The 21,561-nt window shown below is 37.9% G+C and overlaps 1 protein-coding gene and 1 long non-coding RNA gene across 8 annotated transcripts in view; one reads left to right on the top strand and one right to left on the bottom strand.

Moving 5' to 3' along the window:
* Window positions 1–2,054, bottom strand: part of LOC131507318 (uncharacterized) — a 189,876-nt gene extending 187,822 nt beyond the window's left edge. For all 3 annotated transcript variants that reach the window (XR_009259444.1, XR_009259442.1, XR_009259443.1), the window contains exons 1-2: window positions 1,925–2,054; window positions 1,600–1,724 (exon numbers count right to left, since the gene is read on the bottom strand). This is a non-coding gene — a long non-coding RNA (uncharacterized LOC131507318). The remainder of the gene's footprint in view (window positions 1–1,599; window positions 1,725–1,924) is intronic.
* Window positions 2,055–2,072: 18 nt separating this feature from the next.
* Window positions 2,073–21,561, top strand: part of SMARCAD1 (SWI/SNF-related, matrix-associated actin-dependent regulator of chromatin, subfamily a, containing DEAD/H box 1) — a 79,134-nt gene continuing 59,645 nt past the window's right edge. For 2 of the 5 annotated variants that reach the window (XM_058721900.1, XM_058721896.1), the window contains exons 1-3: window positions 2,073–2,184; window positions 2,801–3,042; window positions 20,021–20,198. In XM_058721900.1, the coding sequence (XP_058577883.1) occupies window positions 2,853–3,042; window positions 20,021–20,198 (368 nt within the window). In that variant the 5' untranslated portion in view covers window positions 2,073–2,184; window positions 2,801–2,852. Of the gene's footprint in view, window positions 2,185–2,396; window positions 2,520–2,800; window positions 3,043–20,020; window positions 20,199–21,561 lie in introns of those variants that run through there. The other 3 variants (XM_058721898.1, XM_058721899.1, XM_058721897.1) reach the window with 3 other exon arrangements.

Raw genomic sequence — 21,561 nt, 5'->3', positions numbered from 1 at the left:
TAGAGATTGCTTTTGAGTAGGTGGTCCCTGAGGTCTCTGCTTACACAGCTTCAAGAAGGCTAGCAGTGACTTTTACCCAGGTATTTCCTGCTGAGGGTCAACAGATACTTCCAGTATCTATATTCTTAGATCCAACATGAAGCAAAAAGGCTTCTAGGCCCAAAAGGTGATGAAGCAGTAGGGCAGGAATAGGTTTGCCAAAGAAAATACAGGATATCTTGTTAAATTTGAATTTCAAACAAACAACAAATAAGTTTTTAGAACAAGCAAGTTCCAAATATTTAATGGGGCATACTTTTACTAAAAAGTATTGTTTATCTAAAATTCAAATTTAACAAAAAAGCCTTCATTTTTTTAAACGAATATGGCAACACTAGATGGAGTTATAGCTGGGCATTTGAGCTGGGTGTCATATGCATGAGCACCAGGCTCCTAATGGTATCAAAATGAATGGGAGGACATCATACAGGGAAGGCGGGATATATATGCCAACCAATTCTTGAATCATCCACATGCTGTCCAAAACAGAAATTCTAAATTCAATCCGGCTTTCCAGGTTATTTTCAAAATAGGGCAATAGGATGTATTTTATTTTTACATTTGGTTAACTGTATTTATGTTTAAATATTTAGACATATGATGTGTGGGTCTCAATTTTCACTCTTGCTCCAGTTGTACAAATGTCAAGGGGTGCTGTAGAAAATTGCCTTAAGAAATCAACAGAATCATCAATCACATATATGGGATTAGGAAACTAAGGGTTAGAGAAGTGATATATTATTTGCCTAAAGTCATTCAGCTAGTGGAATCCATTTTCAGTGTTAGATCTATCTGAATATAAAGCAAATATTCTTTTTTAAAATTACATGTACTGAATGGTGACTATGGTTAATAATACTTTATTGCATATTTGGAAGTTGCTGAGAGTAGATCTTACAGCAAATATTCCTTACCACCAAAAATCATTTACTATGTATAAGTTGTTACATCCCTTGATCACATCAGTTACCATGCATGCACTAAGTTGGTGCATTTCATGGCACATCAAAAATAGGTATAATGAGGGGCGCCTGGGTGGCGCAGTCGGTTAAGCGTCCGACTTCAGCCAGGTCACGATCTCGCGGTCCGTGAGTTCGAGCCCCGCGTCAGGCTCTGGGCTGATGGCTCAGAGCCTGGAGCCTGTTTCCGATTCTGTGTCTCCCTCTCTCTCTGCCCCTCCCCCGTTCATGCTCTGTCTCTGTCTGTCCCAAAAAATAAATAAAAAACGTTGAAAAAAAAATAGGTATAATGAAATCTTAATTGTTCAGGCTTTGATTCTGAATTTTATGGGTCAAGACAGTTGATTTTATAAGTGTGCCTGCATTTGATAAACCTGTGGGTTCATGTTATAATTATACAATTCAAAACACTGATTTATAAAGTAGAATGCCAATTTAGGATTACAATGGCCAGTGTATTTGGCAGAACGTTTTGTAGTAATTTCTCTTTAAGGGAAATGCCAACCAGAGGATCAAATTAAAACACAGGAAACTGCCTGTTTAGCCAAATGCTAGAACAAAAAGAGTAAATATTCTAAAGGTAATATTTCGGTCAACATACATGAACGGTCATATTCCACTCTAAGAACAATCCAGCGAACAGTGGGGAGGCAGTTCATATGCTCTGAAGTTCAACATACCCGGCTTTTTACTTCTTATTATTTAACGTCTGCAGGCCTCAGTTTCCTTTTTTTGTATAAAAAAAAAAAGGCTTCATGTTAAGGGTTGATTATTCACGTAAAAATATCTAGCACAATATCAACATTATACTATGTATAAATTATACAACACATTATACATAATATATAAAATACTATATTATTACTATGTTACTTATTGCCATTGCGCAATTTATTACTGTTTCATTTAATAACTCTCTAGCTAACCTGGAGAAAGAGGCCATAAACGAGCTCACAAGCGTAGAGGCGGGTACGAATTACCATGGCAACAGCGCGCGCCTAGACATCTTCCGCTCGCGCGTCGCTGGGGAAGAAAAAAAAGCCTAAGCTGCGTGTTGCGTCATCACCGCGCGCTCCTTTGGTCTCTCCGTGCTGTTTTGGAAGGTCCCGGCCCGGCTACCGTCGCCCCACGCCAGGAATTATTTTTTCTTTCAACCTTTGTTACATCGCATCGAGCCTGCAAGACTGTAAGTACTAAAGAAAGAAAGAGGGCGATTGGGTGATCATTAAAAGAGATGCTGCAGCACACTCTCCACCTCTGAACCCTCCCTGTGTTTTCTTGATCCTATCAGCTTCCTCTCAGCTGGGATCGCGCCGCGTCAACTTCCGGGCGGGTGCCCGCCAGCACGGCCTCCGCCGCTCCCCTTCTTTGGCCCCTTTGTGTCCCCGCAGTATCGAGGCGCGGGCCCTGGCACGTCCTTTCTCGAGGCAGGGAGCACCGTAGTGCAGGGAGCCTCTCACTGTGGGCGGGGGCGCGGCCCGCAGGGGGGTTAGAGTGGGGAACGTGCCTGCGCGTGCTGGGGTAAGAGGAGGTTGCACGAGGGTCAGCGTGTGGTTTGAGGAAGGCGGGGCGGGGAGGGGGGCGAAGAAGGGGAGTAGAGACAGAAATGGAAAATTTTAAAAAGATATCCCTGTTCACCTTCTGATCATTGTGGCCTAACAATGAGGCGCAGCCATAATAGTCATCCTGTGCCCCTGGCATGTTTGTGTGCTCTTAATTGCCTTGGGAATGAACTGCTAAGGCTTTGTATATTTTATATTGTTTTCATGGCCTCTTTTTCTCTTTTTATTTTTTTCCTGCAGATAGTTCATTTAAAGCTCTTAATTCCACAGGGTGGTGGTGGTTTCTGCCAATATGAATCTTTTCAACTTGGACCGTTTTCGCTTTGAGAAAAGGAGTAAGATTGAGGAAGTGCCCGAAGCAACCCCCCAACCCTCCCAGCCTGGCCCTTCTTCACCAATTTCTCTTAGTGCTGAAGAGGAGAATGCTGAAGGGGAGGTTAGCAGGGCAGGCACACCTGATTCAGATATAACTGAAAAAACAGGTGAGTTACAATGTTGCAAATTGATGTAGCATCAAGAGGTATTTAGAAGATGAAAAGCAGAAGAGATTCTAATATTTATTCTTGATGTTGTATGTACTAATACATTGTTCTCCACCTTGCGCTTTTAAATACGGCTTTGGGGCTGCCATAGGCACCATTGTACCATCAACTGAGCATCCATAGATTCTTCAGTTTTATATGAGTTCTTGGAATGTGGCCCAGTGATGGAAGTTGATATCTGAATTTAGGTCATCCTTAGGTCAGAATAGTTGCTGCTGGAAGAGAAACTAGGTGATTCAGTCCTATGATGTAGACTGAGTCTGCTATTTGGCCAGGCGTTTATATTAATTCCGGTATTTTCCAAAAAATAATTGCTCACTTAGTATGAACCAGACTTTACTCAAGGTGCGTGAAGACCACCTCTGAACAAATGAAGGGCAGATCTCATTGAGATTTTGCCACCACTGGACTTCTGGAGATTCCCCAGGGTGCAAATGAATAATTGGTATTGTTCAAGGTGAATGAACCATTTTTAACTTCTTAAGCTGGTTGTCACAGACAATAACACGATTTGAGAGGAAGCCAAAAATTAGCATTTCCATTTTAATCTATGTTCTTTGAACAATTAACAATTAGAATATATTTGAACTCTTCTTACATTTTAGGCATAATACTGAGTACTACGCAGTCTCATTTAATTTGCACAGCAGTCCTGCAAGATTTTATCCACATTTTGTTGAAATGAGACCCAGAGAAGTTAAATTGTTAGGAAGTTGATAGCACTGGAACTCAAATCCAAGCAATCTAATTACTGAGCATAAACTTTTAATTGTTTGCATTATGCAGTTTCTTTTGAAGGGTGAAAGGAATATTAGAAGTTTTATTTTAATGTTTATTTTAGTAATTCTTTTTTTAATGCAAAACTCAGGATTTCCCTAGCAGCTTTTATGTTGATGTGGCCCTGACAAGATTGGTAATACATATGTTGTAATGTTGGTATCTTATTTTGTTTGCTAGTCTTCTGTTTAACAGTGATGGCAGACTCCCTACAAGTTATCATTTGAATCACACCTCAGAATACTTGGGTATAATTGGAACATGGTGGAATGATTTGGTAGGTTGAATTACGTGGTAATGAGGAGTCACATTTTGAAAAGCTTCGTTTGTATGAAAGGCTCTGAACTTGTCCAAATTCTGTGAGGGAACCACGGAAGCCCAGGAGTGATGTCCTTGTGTCCATTCTTTCAATAGATATCTACTCTGCATAACATGCTCTAGTTAATATGTAAACACCCAGGTACTTTAATATTTTAACAACACATGTATTAGTCTGTTTCCTATGTAGTTAGAGAGGGCTGGGAAGGCCAATGTGTAGGCATGGGATTTTGAATCCTTAGAAGTCTCGGCTGCTTCATTTTAGTTAAATTAGACATTGGACAAATTACTTACAATTTGAGATTAACAATTTTTTCATCTATAGAATAAAAATCACTTCGTAAACTGGAGCTCAGTGGAATGTTTTATCAATATTAATGTGAAATTCTTAATTGTCTCTTCCAATCAGAAGATGCTGGTCTACTTTTTTTTTCTGTTTAAGGAGATTTTATTCACCTTTATTGGGATTTTTTTTTTCCCTTATGTGTACACTTTTCCTACAAACTGAGATTGCCTTTACAAATCACATGGGTAGTCTTCATGACATTGGGAAATATAAAAATTAAGTTTGTTCTGAGAATGGTAAGAAAAGATGACTGTAGGTGGTACTTAAAAACAAAGGTTAGGTTTCAATTTTACATTGTAGTTATTAGGGATCCATTAAAGCCCTCTTAGATAGAAGGGTAAAATGATGAAAGAAAGTTGTTTTGTCAAGAAAAATCAGTCTAGCAGTCATGAGTACTGTACATTTTTTGAAGGGAGAGAATTCATTTAGGAAGCTCTTTTAATCTAAACTTGATTATAATAGAAAGGGAGAAGGAACAGATAGGAAATATTTCAAAGAAAGGGCAAAGTTTTACAACCAAATCTGGAGGAGGAATGAGATTAAACAATAATTTTAGTTTAGGTTATTGAAAAAAATGGTAGTTTAGTACATCAGAATAGGTATAAGGGACCCATCCTCAGCCATTGGGCATGCCTTTAAAAATTCAAATAATAATTAAATGTCCTGCCCCCAATGTATCATGTCAGACAAGACCTGAGGCGACTTAGCATGGGGTGGGGAATGCTGACCGAGTGTTGGAGTTTGGGTCCCAGTAGAGGACAAGGTACCGAAGTTCTTTTAGAATCCTAACTAGATAATGGAGATTAGGGACTCATTGGTTGGGATGTGGATTTTGACCTTACTTCCTTTATCACCGTATGATAACTTCTTATTCTATCATTGTGTGACAAATGCTATATTTGCTTATTTCCAATGGAGCATTAGGGTCTAAATCAGGTCTAAATCATGTCTAAATCATCTAATTTTTAAAAAATTTTTAATTCTACTTATTTTTTAATTTACATCCGAATTAGCGTATAGTGAGTGCAACAATGATTTCAGGAGTAGTAAGTAGTGCCCCTTACCCATTTAGCCCATCCCCCTCCTGTAACCTTCTGTTTGTTCTCCATATTTATGAGTCTCTTATGTTTTGTCCCCCTCCCTGTCTTTATATTATTTTTTATTTCCCTTCCGTTATGTTCATCTGTTTTGTATCTTTAAGTCTTCATATGAGTGAGGTCATATGATATTTGTCTTTCTCTGACTAATTTCACTTAGCATAATACCCTCCATTTCCATCCACGTAGTTGGAAATGGCAAGATTTCATTCTTTTTGATTGCTGAGTAATACTCCATTATGTGTGTATGTATGCATGTATACACACACACACACACACACACACATGCCACATCTTCTTTATCCATTCATCCATAGATGGACGTTTGGGCTCTTTCCATTCTTTGGCTATTGTTGATAGTGCTGCTATAAACATTGGGGTGAATGTGCCTCTTCAAAACAGCATACCTGTATCCCTTGGATAAATACCTAGTAGTGCATTTGGTGGGTTGTAGGGTAGTTCTACTTTTAGTTTTTGAGGACCCTCTATACTGTTTTCCAGAGTGGCTGCACCAGCTTGCATTCCTTTAAATCTAATTTCATAAATAGGATGGGAATTGTAAAAATTACCTGTAATGACTCTTTCAGCTAACTCTTAATTTTACCAATCTTAAGATCTTATTTCCTACCACTGAGTTACTGTGTCACAGCCACACCTTTTTTATTTTTTTATTTTATTTATTTATTTTTTTAATGTTTATTCTTGAGACAATGCGAGAGACAGAGTGCAAGCAGCGGAGGGGCAGACAGAGGGAGACACAGAATCTGAAGCAGGCTCCAGGCTCTGAGCTGTCAGCCCAGAGCCCGATGTAGGGCTCGAACTCACGAACCGTGAGATCATGAGATCATGAGATCATGACCCGAGCCCAAGTCAGACGCTTAACCGACTGAACCACTCAGGTGCCCCCAGCCATACCTTTTTAAAAATATGGCAGGCACAGCGCAATCTTTCCTTCTTCCCATTTGCTCGCTCTTCTGCCTCCAAGACCCTTCCTGCTGATATTTGCATATGATTTTGGGCTTAGTGATATATTTACTGCCTTTAGAAGGCCTTCCCCATCACAGTCTTTGAAGTAGCAACTCCAGCCCCTCCCCCCCAGCTGTATCTACTGTATTTTTCTATATAGAATTTATTACTGCCTAACATGGACTATATATTTGTGTCTCCCTTATTAGAAGATATCCATGCGAGCAGAGAGTTTGTCTATTGTTCACCATCGTTCAGAGCAATGACTGCTATATAGTAGGCTCTTAATAAATATGTGTTGAAGGAAGTAGTATTGAATAAGTGGGGTGATACTAGCAATTGTACAAATATTTGAAAATATCCTTCCTCCTGTTTATAATCTTGAAACAGTCCCATAGCTGTCAGGCATTCTTCAGCCATGGTCACTTGAAACTGCTTTTGATACAGGACAGGCTCCCTTGATCCAATCCAGCTTTTGGATATGAGATGACATACGCTTAACTTGTGGGCACCTCTCCCTCCCAGGTTTATTTTGCTTTTATTGTATCCAGAGTTATTAATGATTATTGCTTACACATTATTTCTCTCTTTTTCTTTGACCTTTTTGAGACCACAGTGGGTTTCAAGGGAATAAAATGATGGCAGATGAGAGAGGAAAGAGCTTATATTTTATGCATAAAGAATAAAAATATGAGCAAAGTTTGATCCTCAAGGAGCACAAGGAGAAAAGGACATCTATACCTACATAGTTAAAATAGTATAACGTAAAACTCACAGGGGAAGATGTTAAATAGTGTAGGATTGCAATCCAATTCAAAAATGCTCATCTATTCTTCCTGGGCAGGATCAGGAAGAGTCACAGAGAGATTACTTTGGACCCTAAACAATGAATCAGGGCTTATTTGGTGAACAAGAGGTGAAAATATATATTGCTTTGAAGTGTGGTATATCTATGGGAATAGGAAGGTTATATTATCTGTGGAAGAGGAGGTTTCGGGCTGTATGGATGAAGCTGAAAAGATAGAAATGTAAACTGCTAGGTTGTGAGGGGCCTTTTTATGCTGTGCCAGGAAGGGTGGACTTTTTTTGGTATACACTATAGAGCATTTTAGTATGAGAAGACCATTGATAAAGCTGTTGAATTAATTGAAGTCTAAATATGGGAAAATGATAGTAGGACAGAGGAGGCATTTTAGGGAAATTTTATATTTCAGTATTTGATGGTATTTGGTGATCAAGTAGATGTGGAGAGTTTAGGGGCACCTGGGTGGCTCAGTCAGTTAAGCGTCAGATTCTTGATAATGGTTAAGGTCATGATCTTATGGTCCATGAGTTTGAGCCCCACGTTGGGTTCTGCACTGACAGTTTAGAGCCTGCTTGGGATTCTCTCTCTGTCTTAAATAAATAAACATTAAAAATTGTTTAAATAAATGTGGAGAGTTTAAAGATAACTCAGATATTTCTTGCTTAAACAGCTGGGTGATTGGCACAGTCTACTGAATTAGTGTATTTAGGAGAAAGATACTAAAACATGTTGAGTTTCAGTTCTCCTATTTTATTTTTTTTAATGTTTATTTATTTTTGAGAGAGAGACAGGTGTGAGTAGGGGAGGAGTACAGAGAGAGGGAGACAGAGAATCCAAAGCAGACTTCAGGCTCCAAGCTGTCAGCGGAGAGCCCGATGCGGGGCCCGAACCCACGAACCACGAGATCATGACCTGAGCTGAAGTTGGACGCCTGACCGACTGAGCCACCCAGGTGCCCCTCAGCTCTCCTATTTTAGAAGCGAGATCTAGTAGAGAGTTGAACATCAGAGTTTGTAGCTCAGGGATGGTTGGAACCTGAGAAATCAACTTTGGGGGTCATCATTATAGTATTTAAAAAATGTCCCCAAGCACAGTGTATAGTAAAAAACATTTAATGATGGACAGATGAAGGGAAACCAGTGGAGGTATAAAGGATAACTAGAGTAGTCATAGAAAATGATAGTACCTTGAAAGCTAAAGAAAGGTGAGTTTCCAGTTTTGTGTATAGTGAACAGTATCAAATACTGTCGAAAAGTCAAATTGGATGGGAACTGATAGAGACCATTTTCCTTGGAAATTAAACGTTGCGGTTAACCTTTTACAGACCTTTAACCCTTTCAGTAGAAAGGTAAGGAAATGAAGATTAGTCTTTCAAGAAGGGAGAGAAACAACTTGACAGGAAGGCAGTGTCAAAAGATGTTTCAGGATTGTTGGACTGAGATACTTGTTGGCCAAGGGGAAGAAACTAGTGGAGAGGGAAAGGGTGAAGGGACGGGAGGTATCTGAAGACAGGCATCTAGGGATAGGAACAGGAGCACAGCTAGACTGTTTAATGTCACACAGAAATAGAGACACATTTTATCTGGGGAGAAAAAGTGATAAAGTAAAAATAAATGGGTTAATCAATTATTTTGAGGTTGGAATGGAGGAATGTTTTAGAATAAGCTTGCCTAATATCTTAGCGAAATAGATTCAGTGTCCTAAAATAATTGCCATTTCACTGTGGTTGTCATGTTGAAAGTAACTTTTTAATAGAAAAATTTAAAATTATTCCCGTTAATTAGAAAGATTTCCAGAGAGTTCTGCTGTGTCATACAGGTTGTATATGACCTTGGGTAAGACATCAGCATTAAAAAAAATTTTTTTAAGTTTTTTTTTTTTTTTTTTTAATGCTTATTTATTTATCTTGAGAGAGAAAGAGAGAGCAAGTGAGCAGGGGAGGGCCAGAGAGAGAGAGAGAGAGAGAGAGAATCCCAAGCAGGCTCTGCGCTGTCAGCACAGAGCCCGACACAGGGCTCCATCTCACAAATGGTGAGATCATGACCTGAGTCAAAGCCAAGAGTCAGATGCTTAACTGGCTGAGCCACCCAGGCGCTGCAAGACATCAGCATTTTTTAACTTCACTTCCTTTGCTTAGAAGTTCTCTGAAGTCTCTGCAAATGGTAAAACAGGTATGATCCTTTGAATAATGGAGCTGAGTGTATCATTTTAGCGTCATGATTTTGTAACCAGGTGATACTAAGGTTTTTAGGTGTGTGTCACCAAAATGTGAATCATCTCTATATCTTTGGATAGTCGCTCTGGTTTCTTAATGTGTGCAAATTTGAAAAGCAATACTTTGTAGAAGGCTTAGTGTTGAATTGTTCTGATAGAAGAAAGCACAATGAGTACTCATACTTAAGTAAAAATCTTAAGTACATTTTAAGTGTATGCTTTCATCTGTCTTTCCTTTCTCTACCATTTTATTCTATGCTTAGCTATTGTTTCCTTCAAAATAAAGTATATTTTAAAAAGATGCAATATTGTGTAACAAGAAGCTTCTATAATCCCTTAGTTTTGGTGTTTATTCTTTCACATTTTTTTCCCTGCCTGTATATATTCCAGGTTTTTGTTTTTTACTATATGTACAGTGTATATTATATGCTATACCTTAATTTTTTTTAATGACTAGAGAATGTCTTATATAGATGTATTATATAGTTCATGTAGTCTCCTATTAATGGACATTGGTTGATTGGGTTTTTTCTTTATTTTGTGTGTGTGTGTGTGTGTGTGTGTGTGTGTGTGTGATCAAAAGAATGTTATAGTGACCATCCTTTTACACAGATATTTTAGCTTGTGTATAACCTGTAGAAAAATTCTTGGAAATGGAATTGTCAGATTAGAGTGAATATTAGTAATATTTTAGTAATCACCAAGGTGCCCTACGAAGTTTTACCAGTTTGCACCAGACTACAGTTTGGTTTTTAGAGGTCTACTTTTTCATACTAAGCCAAAATATTGCACACCTTTTTAATGTTTAATAGGCAATGAAATTGCTTTATTTTTATTCTTAATTTTAAAGTTAAGTATGTTTTCATTAATATATTAGCCATTTGGACTTTTTCTGTGCTCCTTTTTCTCTTTTTCTGATAATTTAAAATCTTTTGTTCTTTTGATTCCTTGTTTGTTGTTTGCCATAGAGAAATTTTACATTTTCATGTGGTCAATTTGTTCATTTCTTTGATGGCATCTAGAGCATAAGTCCTGATCAGACAGGCATTCCTTTATTGTAATTATATATATATACACACACATGTATAATATATACAGCACAGCTGTGTTTTTATTTTTAATTGTAGTAAAATAAACATAAAATTTACCATTTTTGCTATTAAGAATACATATTGCGGGAGTGTTAGGTATGTTCACATTATTGTCCAATTAAACTTCAGAATTCTTCATCTTGCAGAAATGAAACTTTTTCCCATAAAACTCCTTCCCTCTGATTAAACACTTCCCTCCTATCCCCAGCTTGTGGCAACCACCCTTGTACTTTCTGTCTCTGAATTTGACTTCTCTAGATACCTCATAAAAGTGGAATTATACAGGATTTGTCTTTTTGTGAGTGGCTGATTTCCTTTTGCATAATGTCTTTAAGGTTCACCTATGTTGTAGCATGTATCAGAATTTCCTTTTCAAGGCTGAAAAATACCCTATTGTGTGTATATACTACATTTTGTTTATCCATTCATTTGTGGATGGACACTTGGGTTGCTTTTACCTTTAGGTTATTGTGACTAATGCTTCTGTGAAATGGGTGTGTAACTATCTCTTAGGGACTCTGCTTTCAGTTCTTTAGGGTATAAACCCAGAAATGGAATTGATAGATCATATAAGAAGCCATCACATGTTTTCCATTAATGCTTGCACCATTTTACTTTTCTGTCAGCAGTTCACAAGGGTTCTAGTCTCTCCACATCCTTGCTAGTACTTGTTTCTTTCTTGTGTTGTTTTGTTTTGATAGCCAAACTAATGAATTTGAATCAGGTTCTGCGTTGATAGCCAAACTGCTGAGTTGGGTTTTGTGTTGATTTTTATTTTAATCTTAAATCTCATCTGGAATTTATTTTGTTATCAGGACCAAAGAATGGGTGATACTGTTTTCTCCTTTGCTCATTATTTGTCATTTACTAGTTTGTTGTCCCAGAACAGTTTATTGATAAACCTTTCTTCTTATATATGAAACATCATTATAGTCTAAATTCCCATGTATATTTGTATCTTAACAGGCCATTAATCAATTTCTCTAATTCTATATTTGTTTACAACATTATCTTAATTCTGTGGTTTTAAGGTATGTATACAGTAGGTCATAGATTTTGAAGTGTTTTTTTGTTTTGTTTTGTTTTGTTTTTTCTTCTTCTTTGACCTGAAAGTCCAAAGAAGTGGTTTCTGTGGCTTTTTTTCTTTTTTAAATTTCTAAGTAGGTGAAATTTTGCTTCAGTATTTTTTTTTTTTTTTTTTTTTTCAACATTTTTTATTTATTTTTGGGACAGAGAGAGACAGAGCATGAACGGGGGAGGGGCAGAGAGAGAGGGAGACACAGAATCGGAAACAGGCTCCAGGCTCCGAGCCATCAGCCCAGAGCCTGACGCGGGGCTCGAACTCACGGACCGCGAGATCGTGACCTGGCTGAAGTCGGACGCTTAACCGACTGCGCCACCCAGGCGCCCCTGCTTCAGTATTTTTATTAACATTTATTTCTAATTTTATTATTTTATGACCAGAGCATATGGTCTACAGTATTTCTACTTTAGCTAATTTACTGAAATTTTCTTTGGGGCCTAATTTGCCATTACTTTCTATAAAAGTTGTAAGATTTCTTGAAAAAATGACATAATCTAAGTGATAGACTTAATTATGTGCCAAATAATAGATGAATTTTATTTATATAATTTTTTTTCAAACTGTGGAACACAAACATTGTGTCATAAAGTCAGTTTCTTGGATCCTGACTAATTACATACAACTGTTTTTTAATGGAGTGGAATAAATAGAAAATTATCAAAGTATCATTTAATAGAAAGCCTCTGAAACTTTTATTTCAGTTATATGTATTTAAAAATGGGGCACTTGGGTGGCTCAGTTGGTTAAGCATCTGACTTCAACTCAGGTCATGATCTCACGGTTTTTGGGTTAGAGCCCCATGTCAGGCTCTGTGCTGACAGCTCAGAGCCTGGAGCCTGCTTTGGATTCTGTGTATCACTCTCTCTCTGCCCCTCCCCCACTTGTGCTCTATCTCTCTCTCCTCTCTCTCTCTCTCCCTCCCCCCCTTCCCCCCTCTCAAAAATAAACATTAAAAAAAAAAAGAAAAACTTTTCAAATGTCTCTCTTACAGTGGGTCCCAATCAAAAGTGTTTGAAAAGCACTAATCTATGTCTTAATTATTTTTGTGCTATTAAGAGCTTAGACAGTTAAAGCCTCATATTTGTTTCTGTTAACTTTTTGCCTTACATGTCTTGCAGTGTTTATCTCTTGTTATTAATATGAAGTTAAGATGTATGTCAGTTATATTTCTATTGTAGATGTAAATTCTGTTTTTAAAAAGTATCTCAAGTTTAACACATGCTTTGTCCAATAGTAATAGCATGGCTTTCTTTCTCTTTACATCTTTTATATTTATCTTTCATTTGGCTTAAACCTGAGATGCCTCTTTCTCATGTCATCTTAGAGTGATGTGTTAGAAACTATTCTTCAATCTTGTATTCAGTATATTCTTTGTCTTTTTATAGAGTTTTCATCAGAGAGATAGTTTATCTTTTAGAAGATAGTAAAGGTATTTCTCTTTCTACTATGACATTCCAATTAAGACTGCCCAGATTTTACTATTATTTTGGTTACCTTTAAAAAGGTAAATCAGTGATGTGTTTTACTTGGTATTCAGAGTTAGTTGCCATGTTAGAGAATTGAACCATGTAGAGCAACACAATTAGAGTATCATAAATGGCACAGTTTTATAAGTCTTCAGGATAGATACAAAGGTTTATGTGTTTTCATTCTACTTTATATATGGATTATCAAATTAATTTGGACTACTTTAGTGTCAACTCATAATCTAGTAGCGATTTTTTGTTTTTGAGTGGTCCTTGATCTTGGACCATTTGGAAAGGTCATACTAGTGTCAGGCTTATATGCTTCTTTTTTTTTTTTTAATGTTTATTTTTGAGAGACATGGAGCATGAGCGGGGGAGGGGCAGAGAGGGCAGAGAGAGAGAGGGCAGACTCCGAAGCAGGTTCCAGGCTCTGAGCTGACAGCTCAGAGCCCAACGTGGGGCTTGAACCCACAAACTGCGAAATCATGACCCAAGCCAAAGTTGAACGCCCAACCAACTGAGCCACCGAGGCACCCCAAATTCTTCTTTTTTTTTAATGGTAGACTTAGATGTGAGAATGGGTACAAACAAACTGGAAAAATTTGGAATATAAGATTGCCTTCTTTTTGCCTACCACCAATGGGGAATTTAGTTTGGAAAAACTTCCTGGAACCGTGGAGTCTTCTTGCATATTCTTATGATGGAGGTTCCCATTAACTTTTGGTAATGAGAAAATATCACCATCTTTTTTTTTTTTTTTTTAATGTTTATTTTGAGAGAGAGAGAGCAGGGGAGGGGCAGAGAGAGAGAATCCCAAGTGGGCTCTGCCCTGTCAGCATGGAGCCCGATGTAGGGCTCATCTGGGGCTTGATCTCATGAAGTGTGAGATCATGACCCAAGCCGAAGTCAAAAGCTGAACACTTAACCAACTGAGCCACCCAGGTGCCCAAAATCATCTTCTATCTCTAAAACATGATAGGCTTTTTTATTGTTTTTATACGAAAGGGTAGGCTGTTTTCCTACATGTTCCTGTAGCATTTTGTTTATTCTGTCATGGCATGAATTCTATTTTATAACAGTTACTTGTGTACATGACTACTTAGTTCCTATTACTCATTTCTTTGGTGCAAGTTGGACGATAACTTGCCCTTTTTTTTCTTAACTAGTCCCTACCTCCTGGGACAGTGCCTTTTACACAGAAGACGGTCAGCACATGTCAGATTTTAATAGTAGCTGATACCTTTATAATTATTTCTACGCTTTACCATTCTTTAATTTCCCGTCTCTTTTGTGCTGCTGTTTAAAAGTGCTTGTTTGCCTTGGCTCAGCATCATTGCATCAAGTTTTGGCCATTCCCTCTTAGCTATTTTTGCTGTTGCTTACTTCCAGAAATAGTTCAAACAAACAAATCTAAGCATTATTATTCTAATTCTAAATTATTGACTGTATTGGAAAGTTGATATTTTTATATAAACAAGCTCTTATTCTGTCCCATCTGTTTTCAGACTGTGGTATGTGAACCTTTAGGATCCCTAAGGGCAAGCTACTTTCATGACAGTAAGATATTACTTGCCTTTTTACTCTTGATATTTGCACTGATGGTACTAAAGCCATGGTAGGTAAAACTGCTGGTGCCTTAGCATAAGTCAAGGCCGAGGCTCCAAACTGTTCTAATGGTTACTGTATTCTTAAAATTTTTTAAATGTTAGTTTCACTTAATGTTTTGGATAGGGGCACCTGGGTGGCTCAGTTGGTTAAGCATCCTACTTTGGCTCACGGTTCAGGAGTTCGAGCCCGGCATCTGGCTCTGTGCTGACAGCGTGAAGCCTGGGAGCCCCCTTTGAGTTCTGGGTCTCCCTCTCTCTCTGCCCCTCCCCCCTCCAAAGAAATGTTTCTGATAAAGCGGTAAAAACTGTAAATTTTGGTAAATCTCAGCTTAGCAATAGGTGTCTTTTGTTTTTAATGTTTATCTTTGAGAAAGAGTGTGCAAGCGGGAGTGGGGGACGGGCGGAGAAAGAGGGGGAAGAGGTTCTGAAGCAGGCTAACCATGAGATCAAGACCTGAGCAACTGAGCCTCTCAGGTGCCCCAACAGTGAGTGTCTTTTTAATACTTTGTAAAACAAAATGTGAACCAGCCTTAGCTGCATCTTGAAGTATGCAGTAATCCCTTTCTGAAGGGAAAACATTTGAACAGTTGCTTTCAGTTGTGAATTTAATTTCTCATTTTTTCACCGAATACCATATTTACTTAAAAGAATGACAAAATGTAGCTAAGCAGACTTAGGTATTTCAGACATTTTCTCAGAGATGAACAGTGACACCAAGGAAAACAACTGGCAGCATTTATTGCTGGTGTTAAAATTCCAGTTTTCAAAGGAAAGTTCGGATTTTGGAAAACTGGCATATCCACAACTGTGAGTTTGACAGTCTCCAGATACTTGAAGATCAATGGTGATACTAATGAATTTAATTTTTTGATAAAATATGAAATGTGTCAACATTTGGAAGATCTACAATAATCAAGTGAACCAGTATTTTTCAAATCACCAATGCATTGGTGTTACAATGCACAGCACAGTGTTACAAAATAACACATTAAAGTGCAAGATAGACCAGTGAGTTTTAATGTAATAAGATGCAGAAGTTTATTCATATAGTTTCAGATTCCACGTTGCAACTGGCCTTTAAAAAACTTCCACTTGTCAAATTTGGGTTTAGTATCAAGGAGTATCCACAGTATTGTAAAAAGGCTATGAAAATACCCTTCCTAACTATATAACTGTGAGGCATGATTTTCTTCATAAACCTAAATAAAAACAGTAACTACAATAGATGAATTGCAGAAGCAGATAGAATCTGTCTTATGTTAAACCAAAGATTTTTACAAATGTAAAACAGTGGCATTCTTAGTAAATTTGGGGGAGAGGAGTGGCATGAGGGGATATAGTTTTCATAATAATATTTGTTATTATGTAAACAGTTTAATAAGTAAAGTTTCTCAGTTTCTGCTTTCCAGTACGGTAGTATCTTAGATGTAACCAGCATAAGCAAGAGTTCTTTCGGGTCCTCAGTTTTTAAGAGTGCAAAAGGGGTTCTGCAGTTTGAGAAATGCTGTTGTATTGTAACTTTCCCTTATCCTCTATATTATCAAACTACCTCTTCTTTTTTGTTTCTGGTTTTTTTTTTTTTAGTGGTTTTTTTTTTTTTAATGTTTATTTATTTTGAGAGAGAGAGAGAAAGAAAGAGACAGAACGTGAGCAGGGAAGGGGCAGAGAGAGAAAGAGACACAGAATCTGAAGGAGGCTCCAGGCTTTGAGCCATCAGCACAAAGCCTGACACAGGCTCAAACCCATGCACAAGATTATGACCTGAACTGAATGAAGTCGGACGCCCAACTGACTGAGCCACCCAGACGCCCCTCAAACTACCTCTTCTGTTAGTCACTTACTATTTGGGCTGTGGGCATGCCACTTGGTTCAAAGCAGTGTACATGTTTAATGTATATTTTTATATATAGGTATATGTATATGTATAACATATCCTACACAATGTATGTTGTATACATAGAGTGTGCATATTTTTATGATATATGTACATAACCACTGAGAGCTCTAAGTGATTGCATATGTGATAGAGAGTAAGCCAAACTTCTTTTATTTTTTTTTCTTGTTAAGCATCAGTAAGCATATTAAGCATTAGTTTTGTTTGTTTTTTTAATGTTTATTTATTTTGAGAGAGAGAATGCGTACCGTGCTCGAGCAGGGGAGGGGCAGAGAGAGGGGGAGACAGGAGAAAAAGAATCCCAAGTTGCCTCCATGCCAAATGTGGAGCCCGACACAGGGCTTGATCCCACAACTGTGAGATTGTGACCTGAGGCGCAGTCAAGAGTGGGATGCTTAACCAACAGAGCCACCCAGGCACCCCCAAGCATTAGTTTTAAAAATTGATATATCTTGGGGCGCCTGGGTGGCGCAGTCGGTTGGGCGTCCGACTTCAGCCAGGTCACGATCTCGCGGTCCGTGAGTTCGAGCCCCGCGTCAGGCTCTGGGCTGATGGCTCGGAGCCTGGAGCCTGTTTCGGATTCTGTGTCTCCCTCTCTCTCTGCCCCTCCCCCATTCATGCTCTGTCTCTCTCTGTCCCAAAAATAAATAAACGTTGAAAAAAAAAAAAAAAAAAAAAAAGTTAAAAAAAAAAAATTGATATATCTTCATTGTATATTTTGTATTATAATATATGTAAAATAAGGGGAGAAAACCAAAGATGAATATGTAATCAAGTTCAAGAAACTCTAGCTCTTCTAATACTCATGAATAGATTTGTTTAGCCCTGCCCCCTCAGGCATTTAGGCATTTTGAAAAGATTATTATTCATATTGAATAAAGAGACTGAAAAACAGACATTCCAAATCATTTTGCCTTAGCCTTTTGAAAGACAGCACTGTTTGGGTGCCTGGGTGTCTCAGTCGGTTAAGCGGCCGACTTCGGCTCAGGTCATGATCTCGCGGTCCGTGGGTTCGAGCCCCGCGTCGGGCTCTGTGCTGACAGCTCAGAGCCTGGAGCCTGTTTCAGATTCTGTGTCTCCCTCTCTCTGACCCTCCCCCGTTCATGCTCTGTCTCTCTCTGTCTCAAAAATAAAATTAAAAAAAGTTAAAAAAAAATTAAAAAAAAAAAAGAAAGCACCGTTTAATATATTTAGCTTTAGGTCAAATTTTTGATACAGTAGACATCTAGTTTTTAATTTAATGTATGATTTGTGATATATCAGGAACACTTTGTAAAAGCAGAGTCCATAGTATGCTTATACTTTTTCTATAGGAGTTGGGCTGTAATCACTGTTAACATAATTATCAGAATTTGTAAGTGTCTTCATGTTTATGGCAGTTAATGTAGCTGTAATTTGTTCCAGTGCAGAGTTCTTCATCCAGGTTCTTCACTCAACATTTGTAAAATTGTTGTTTTGGAAACAATGTAACTCGTTTATCAGTAGTGTTGATAGGACTTCATTGTGCTACGTAAAAGAAATTTGTTTTAGTGCCCTACAGGTGAATAGTAGTCATGTAGGCCTTGGTTAATGTTACTTACAAATATGGCTTATGAGCTTCATTACAATGATTACTACCATTTTGTGACAGGTATTGGGGATGGCCTGAGTATTAAGAGTACAAGGATTTGGACCTTTAGGCATGGATTTCAGATTTGCTCCTTATCTTTTATGACTTTGGACAAATTGTTTTCTCTATACTTACTTTATCTGTAAAATGGTGATATAGTATGTGCCCTCAAGATTACTGTGATGATTAAAAATGTTTATGCATCACTTGAGGACTTGATACTGACCTAGAAAGTAGTTAATGTCAGTGATTGTTTTTCGAATTGATCCCTTTGAGCTAAAAATTCATCTGGTCATTGCTTTGTAAAATCTATTCACTAGACCAAGACATTGACTACTTTAATATGAATTTCTTAAATCTGATCTTTTCCTTCTCAAATATGTAAGGGAGAATTGTGGTTTTGCTGAGAGAAGAGAGAATAATTTTGGAACTCAAATATTAAGGAGGAAAGACCTTGGTAAAATACTCACCTATTTGGAAGGATGCCAGCTTTTTTTAGCTTGTGACAAGTGCCATAACAAATTACCATACTAGGTGGCTTAACCAACACACATTTATCTTGTTACACATCTGGGGGCTGTAAGCCTAGGATCAAGGTCGTTGGCGGGTTTGGTTTCTTTTGAGGACTTTTGCCATGGCTTGCAAATGGCCACCTTCGCACTGTGTTCCCACATGGCCTTCCCTTCATGTGTACATCTTTTGTGTCTGTCTCTTCTTGTAAGATATCAGTCATACTGAATTAGGATGCCCACCCAGACAACCTCATTTTAATTTAATCTCTCTGAAGACCCTATCTCCAAATATGTTACATTCTGAGGTAGTGGGGTTTGCAACTTAAACTTAATAATTTTGGAGGGGCCATAATTCAACCAACATTTGTGTAAGAGGTAATGTTTATTGAAAACAAGCTATATGCCAATGACAAAACTAAATGCTGAATGTGTATTTTCTGATTTTATATTCACATTAACCCTGTGATTATTAGCATCTCTGCAGGTAAGGACACTGAGGTTTGGAGTGATTGATTACATAACTTGGCTAAGAGGATTGAAATCCAAGTCTTTTAGGCTGTAGCGTCTGTGGTCATTTAGGCGAAAACTGGATAGTAGGAAATAAAAGCAGAGAGAGAAAAAGATGAGACTATAAAGCACAGACCTCTCTTTTACAGTTTTTACTAGGGCCTTGAAAGTAAATTAACCTGTGAAATGGGAAATCATTTAACATCAGCCCTGGTTGACTATTAATTTTTTCTTTAAAAACTCGTAGGGGGACGCATGGGTGGCCCAGTTGGTTGAACGTCTGACTCTTGATTTCAGCTCAGGTCATGACCTCAGGGTTCAGTTCCTGAGAACGAGCCCTGCATCGGACTCTGCACTGACAGCGTGGAGCTTACTTGGGGATTCCCTTTCTCCCTTTCTCTCTCGCTCTCTCTGCCCCTCCCTGCTCATGCTCTTTTTCTCTCCCTTTCAAAATAAAATAAGTGAAACATTTAAAAAATAATAAAAATAAAAACTGGTAGGAATTTTTGGCTTTGGAATGGAAACTGTGAACAGAGTTAGAGATTTTTAGCACATGATTATAATTACCAAAAACACATTTATTTTCAAGTTTCTCAAAATGTTTTTCTCCTTTTTTTCTTTACAGAAGATTCTAGTGTTCCAGAAGCTACAGAAAATGAAAGAAAAGCTGGTATATCCTATTTCAAGAATCAAAGGGGAATACAGTATATTGATCTGTCTTCTGATAGTGAAGATGCCGTGTCTCCAAATTGTTCCAGTACAGTTCAAGAGAGAAAGTTCAACAAAGACACAGTGATTATAGTGTAAGCAGCTCAATAGATTGGTTATATTTGTCTATGTAAGAGGATTTTCAAGAAAAAATTGTTTAATTTGAAAATTACCTTGGTGACTTCTCTCTTTTCTTCGTTTTTTTTGCCTTTTCCCTATTGCATCTTTGTTATTTTTCCCTGACTTAGAGCTATAGAGAGGTACCGTGTATGTGTATGGGCATGCACACACAGCATATGCTTCTGGATAACAGTCATTTTCAGTAAAAAGGTTAGTGAGAGGAAGTAACTTTTTTTTAGCCCTCCATAGATAGGAAAATTATTTTAACATGTACCTTTGATCATCTATAACTGCTTTATGATCTGTTCTTGAGTCTCAGAGTCAAATCATTTTAACATTTTTGGGCACATTCTGTGGAGTAGCACGGAGCTTATATTATAGTCAGGTAGAAAGACAATAAACAAACAAACAATATACTACGCCAAATAATAAATACTATGGCCAAAAGGGAAGGAAAATAATGGAGCTCAGGGTCAGGGGTAGGAGTGTGGTTTCTAAAGAACACAGTTGGAAAAAAGCTTTATTGAGAAGATAATGCTTGAGTAAAGACCTGAAGGGGGTAAGAAAGTGTGAACTATCTGGATATGAGGGTGGAAGGAAGGGCGGAGTATTCTGGTCATTGAGAGTAACTTGTTCAGTGACCCTGAAGTGGTATTATGCCCAATGTTTCTAAGGAAACAAATGATAGAGAGTGAAAGACATAATGTCACAAGGTAAGCAGCAGGGTAGAAGAGGGATTTAATGGTATTAAGCCCATAGGCTATTTAGCTTTTATTCTGAATGAGGTAGGAAGCTAATGGAGTGTAGTGATAAGAGGAGTAAAATTATCTCACTCACTTGTTTAAAAAGGTCTTTGAGGGCTGTAGGGGAGCAGTGTAGAAGTATGGATACTGTTGTTATAACCCAGGCAAGAAATGATGGACACTTAGCCTGGGCTACTCCTTGTGGGGATGATTAGAAGGGGTTAGATTCTACATATACTTTGAAGGTAGAGCAATATTATTGTTGATATTGGTGGGAAAAGGGAGTCAAACATGACCCTGAGATTGGCCTAAGCAACTGGAAGGACTGTTACTAATAGCTGAGATATGGAAGACAGTTTTGAGTGTGATAGGGGGAGCTCCTTTTGAAGGCAAGAGTGGCAGTTCAGTCTTGCACATGCTGTGATTGAGAAGACTCAGACATCTAGGCAGGAGATGTTAAGTAGGCAATTGGATTTGTGACATTTGAGTTCTGGGGGGAGGTCTGGGTAGCATCTAAATTTAGGAATTGTGAGAATATAGATCTGATATTTAAAATCATATGATAAAATGAAATCACCAGGGGACACTAATATAG

Source organism: Neofelis nebulosa, chromosome 3 (genome assembly GCF_028018385.1).
Source record: "Neofelis nebulosa isolate mNeoNeb1 chromosome 3, mNeoNeb1.pri, whole genome shotgun sequence".
Taxonomy (NCBI): Eukaryota; Metazoa; Chordata; class Mammalia; order Carnivora; family Felidae; genus Neofelis; species Neofelis nebulosa.
Note: the sequence above shows the minus strand (reverse complement) of the source record. Positions and strands in the feature narration are given on the sequence as shown.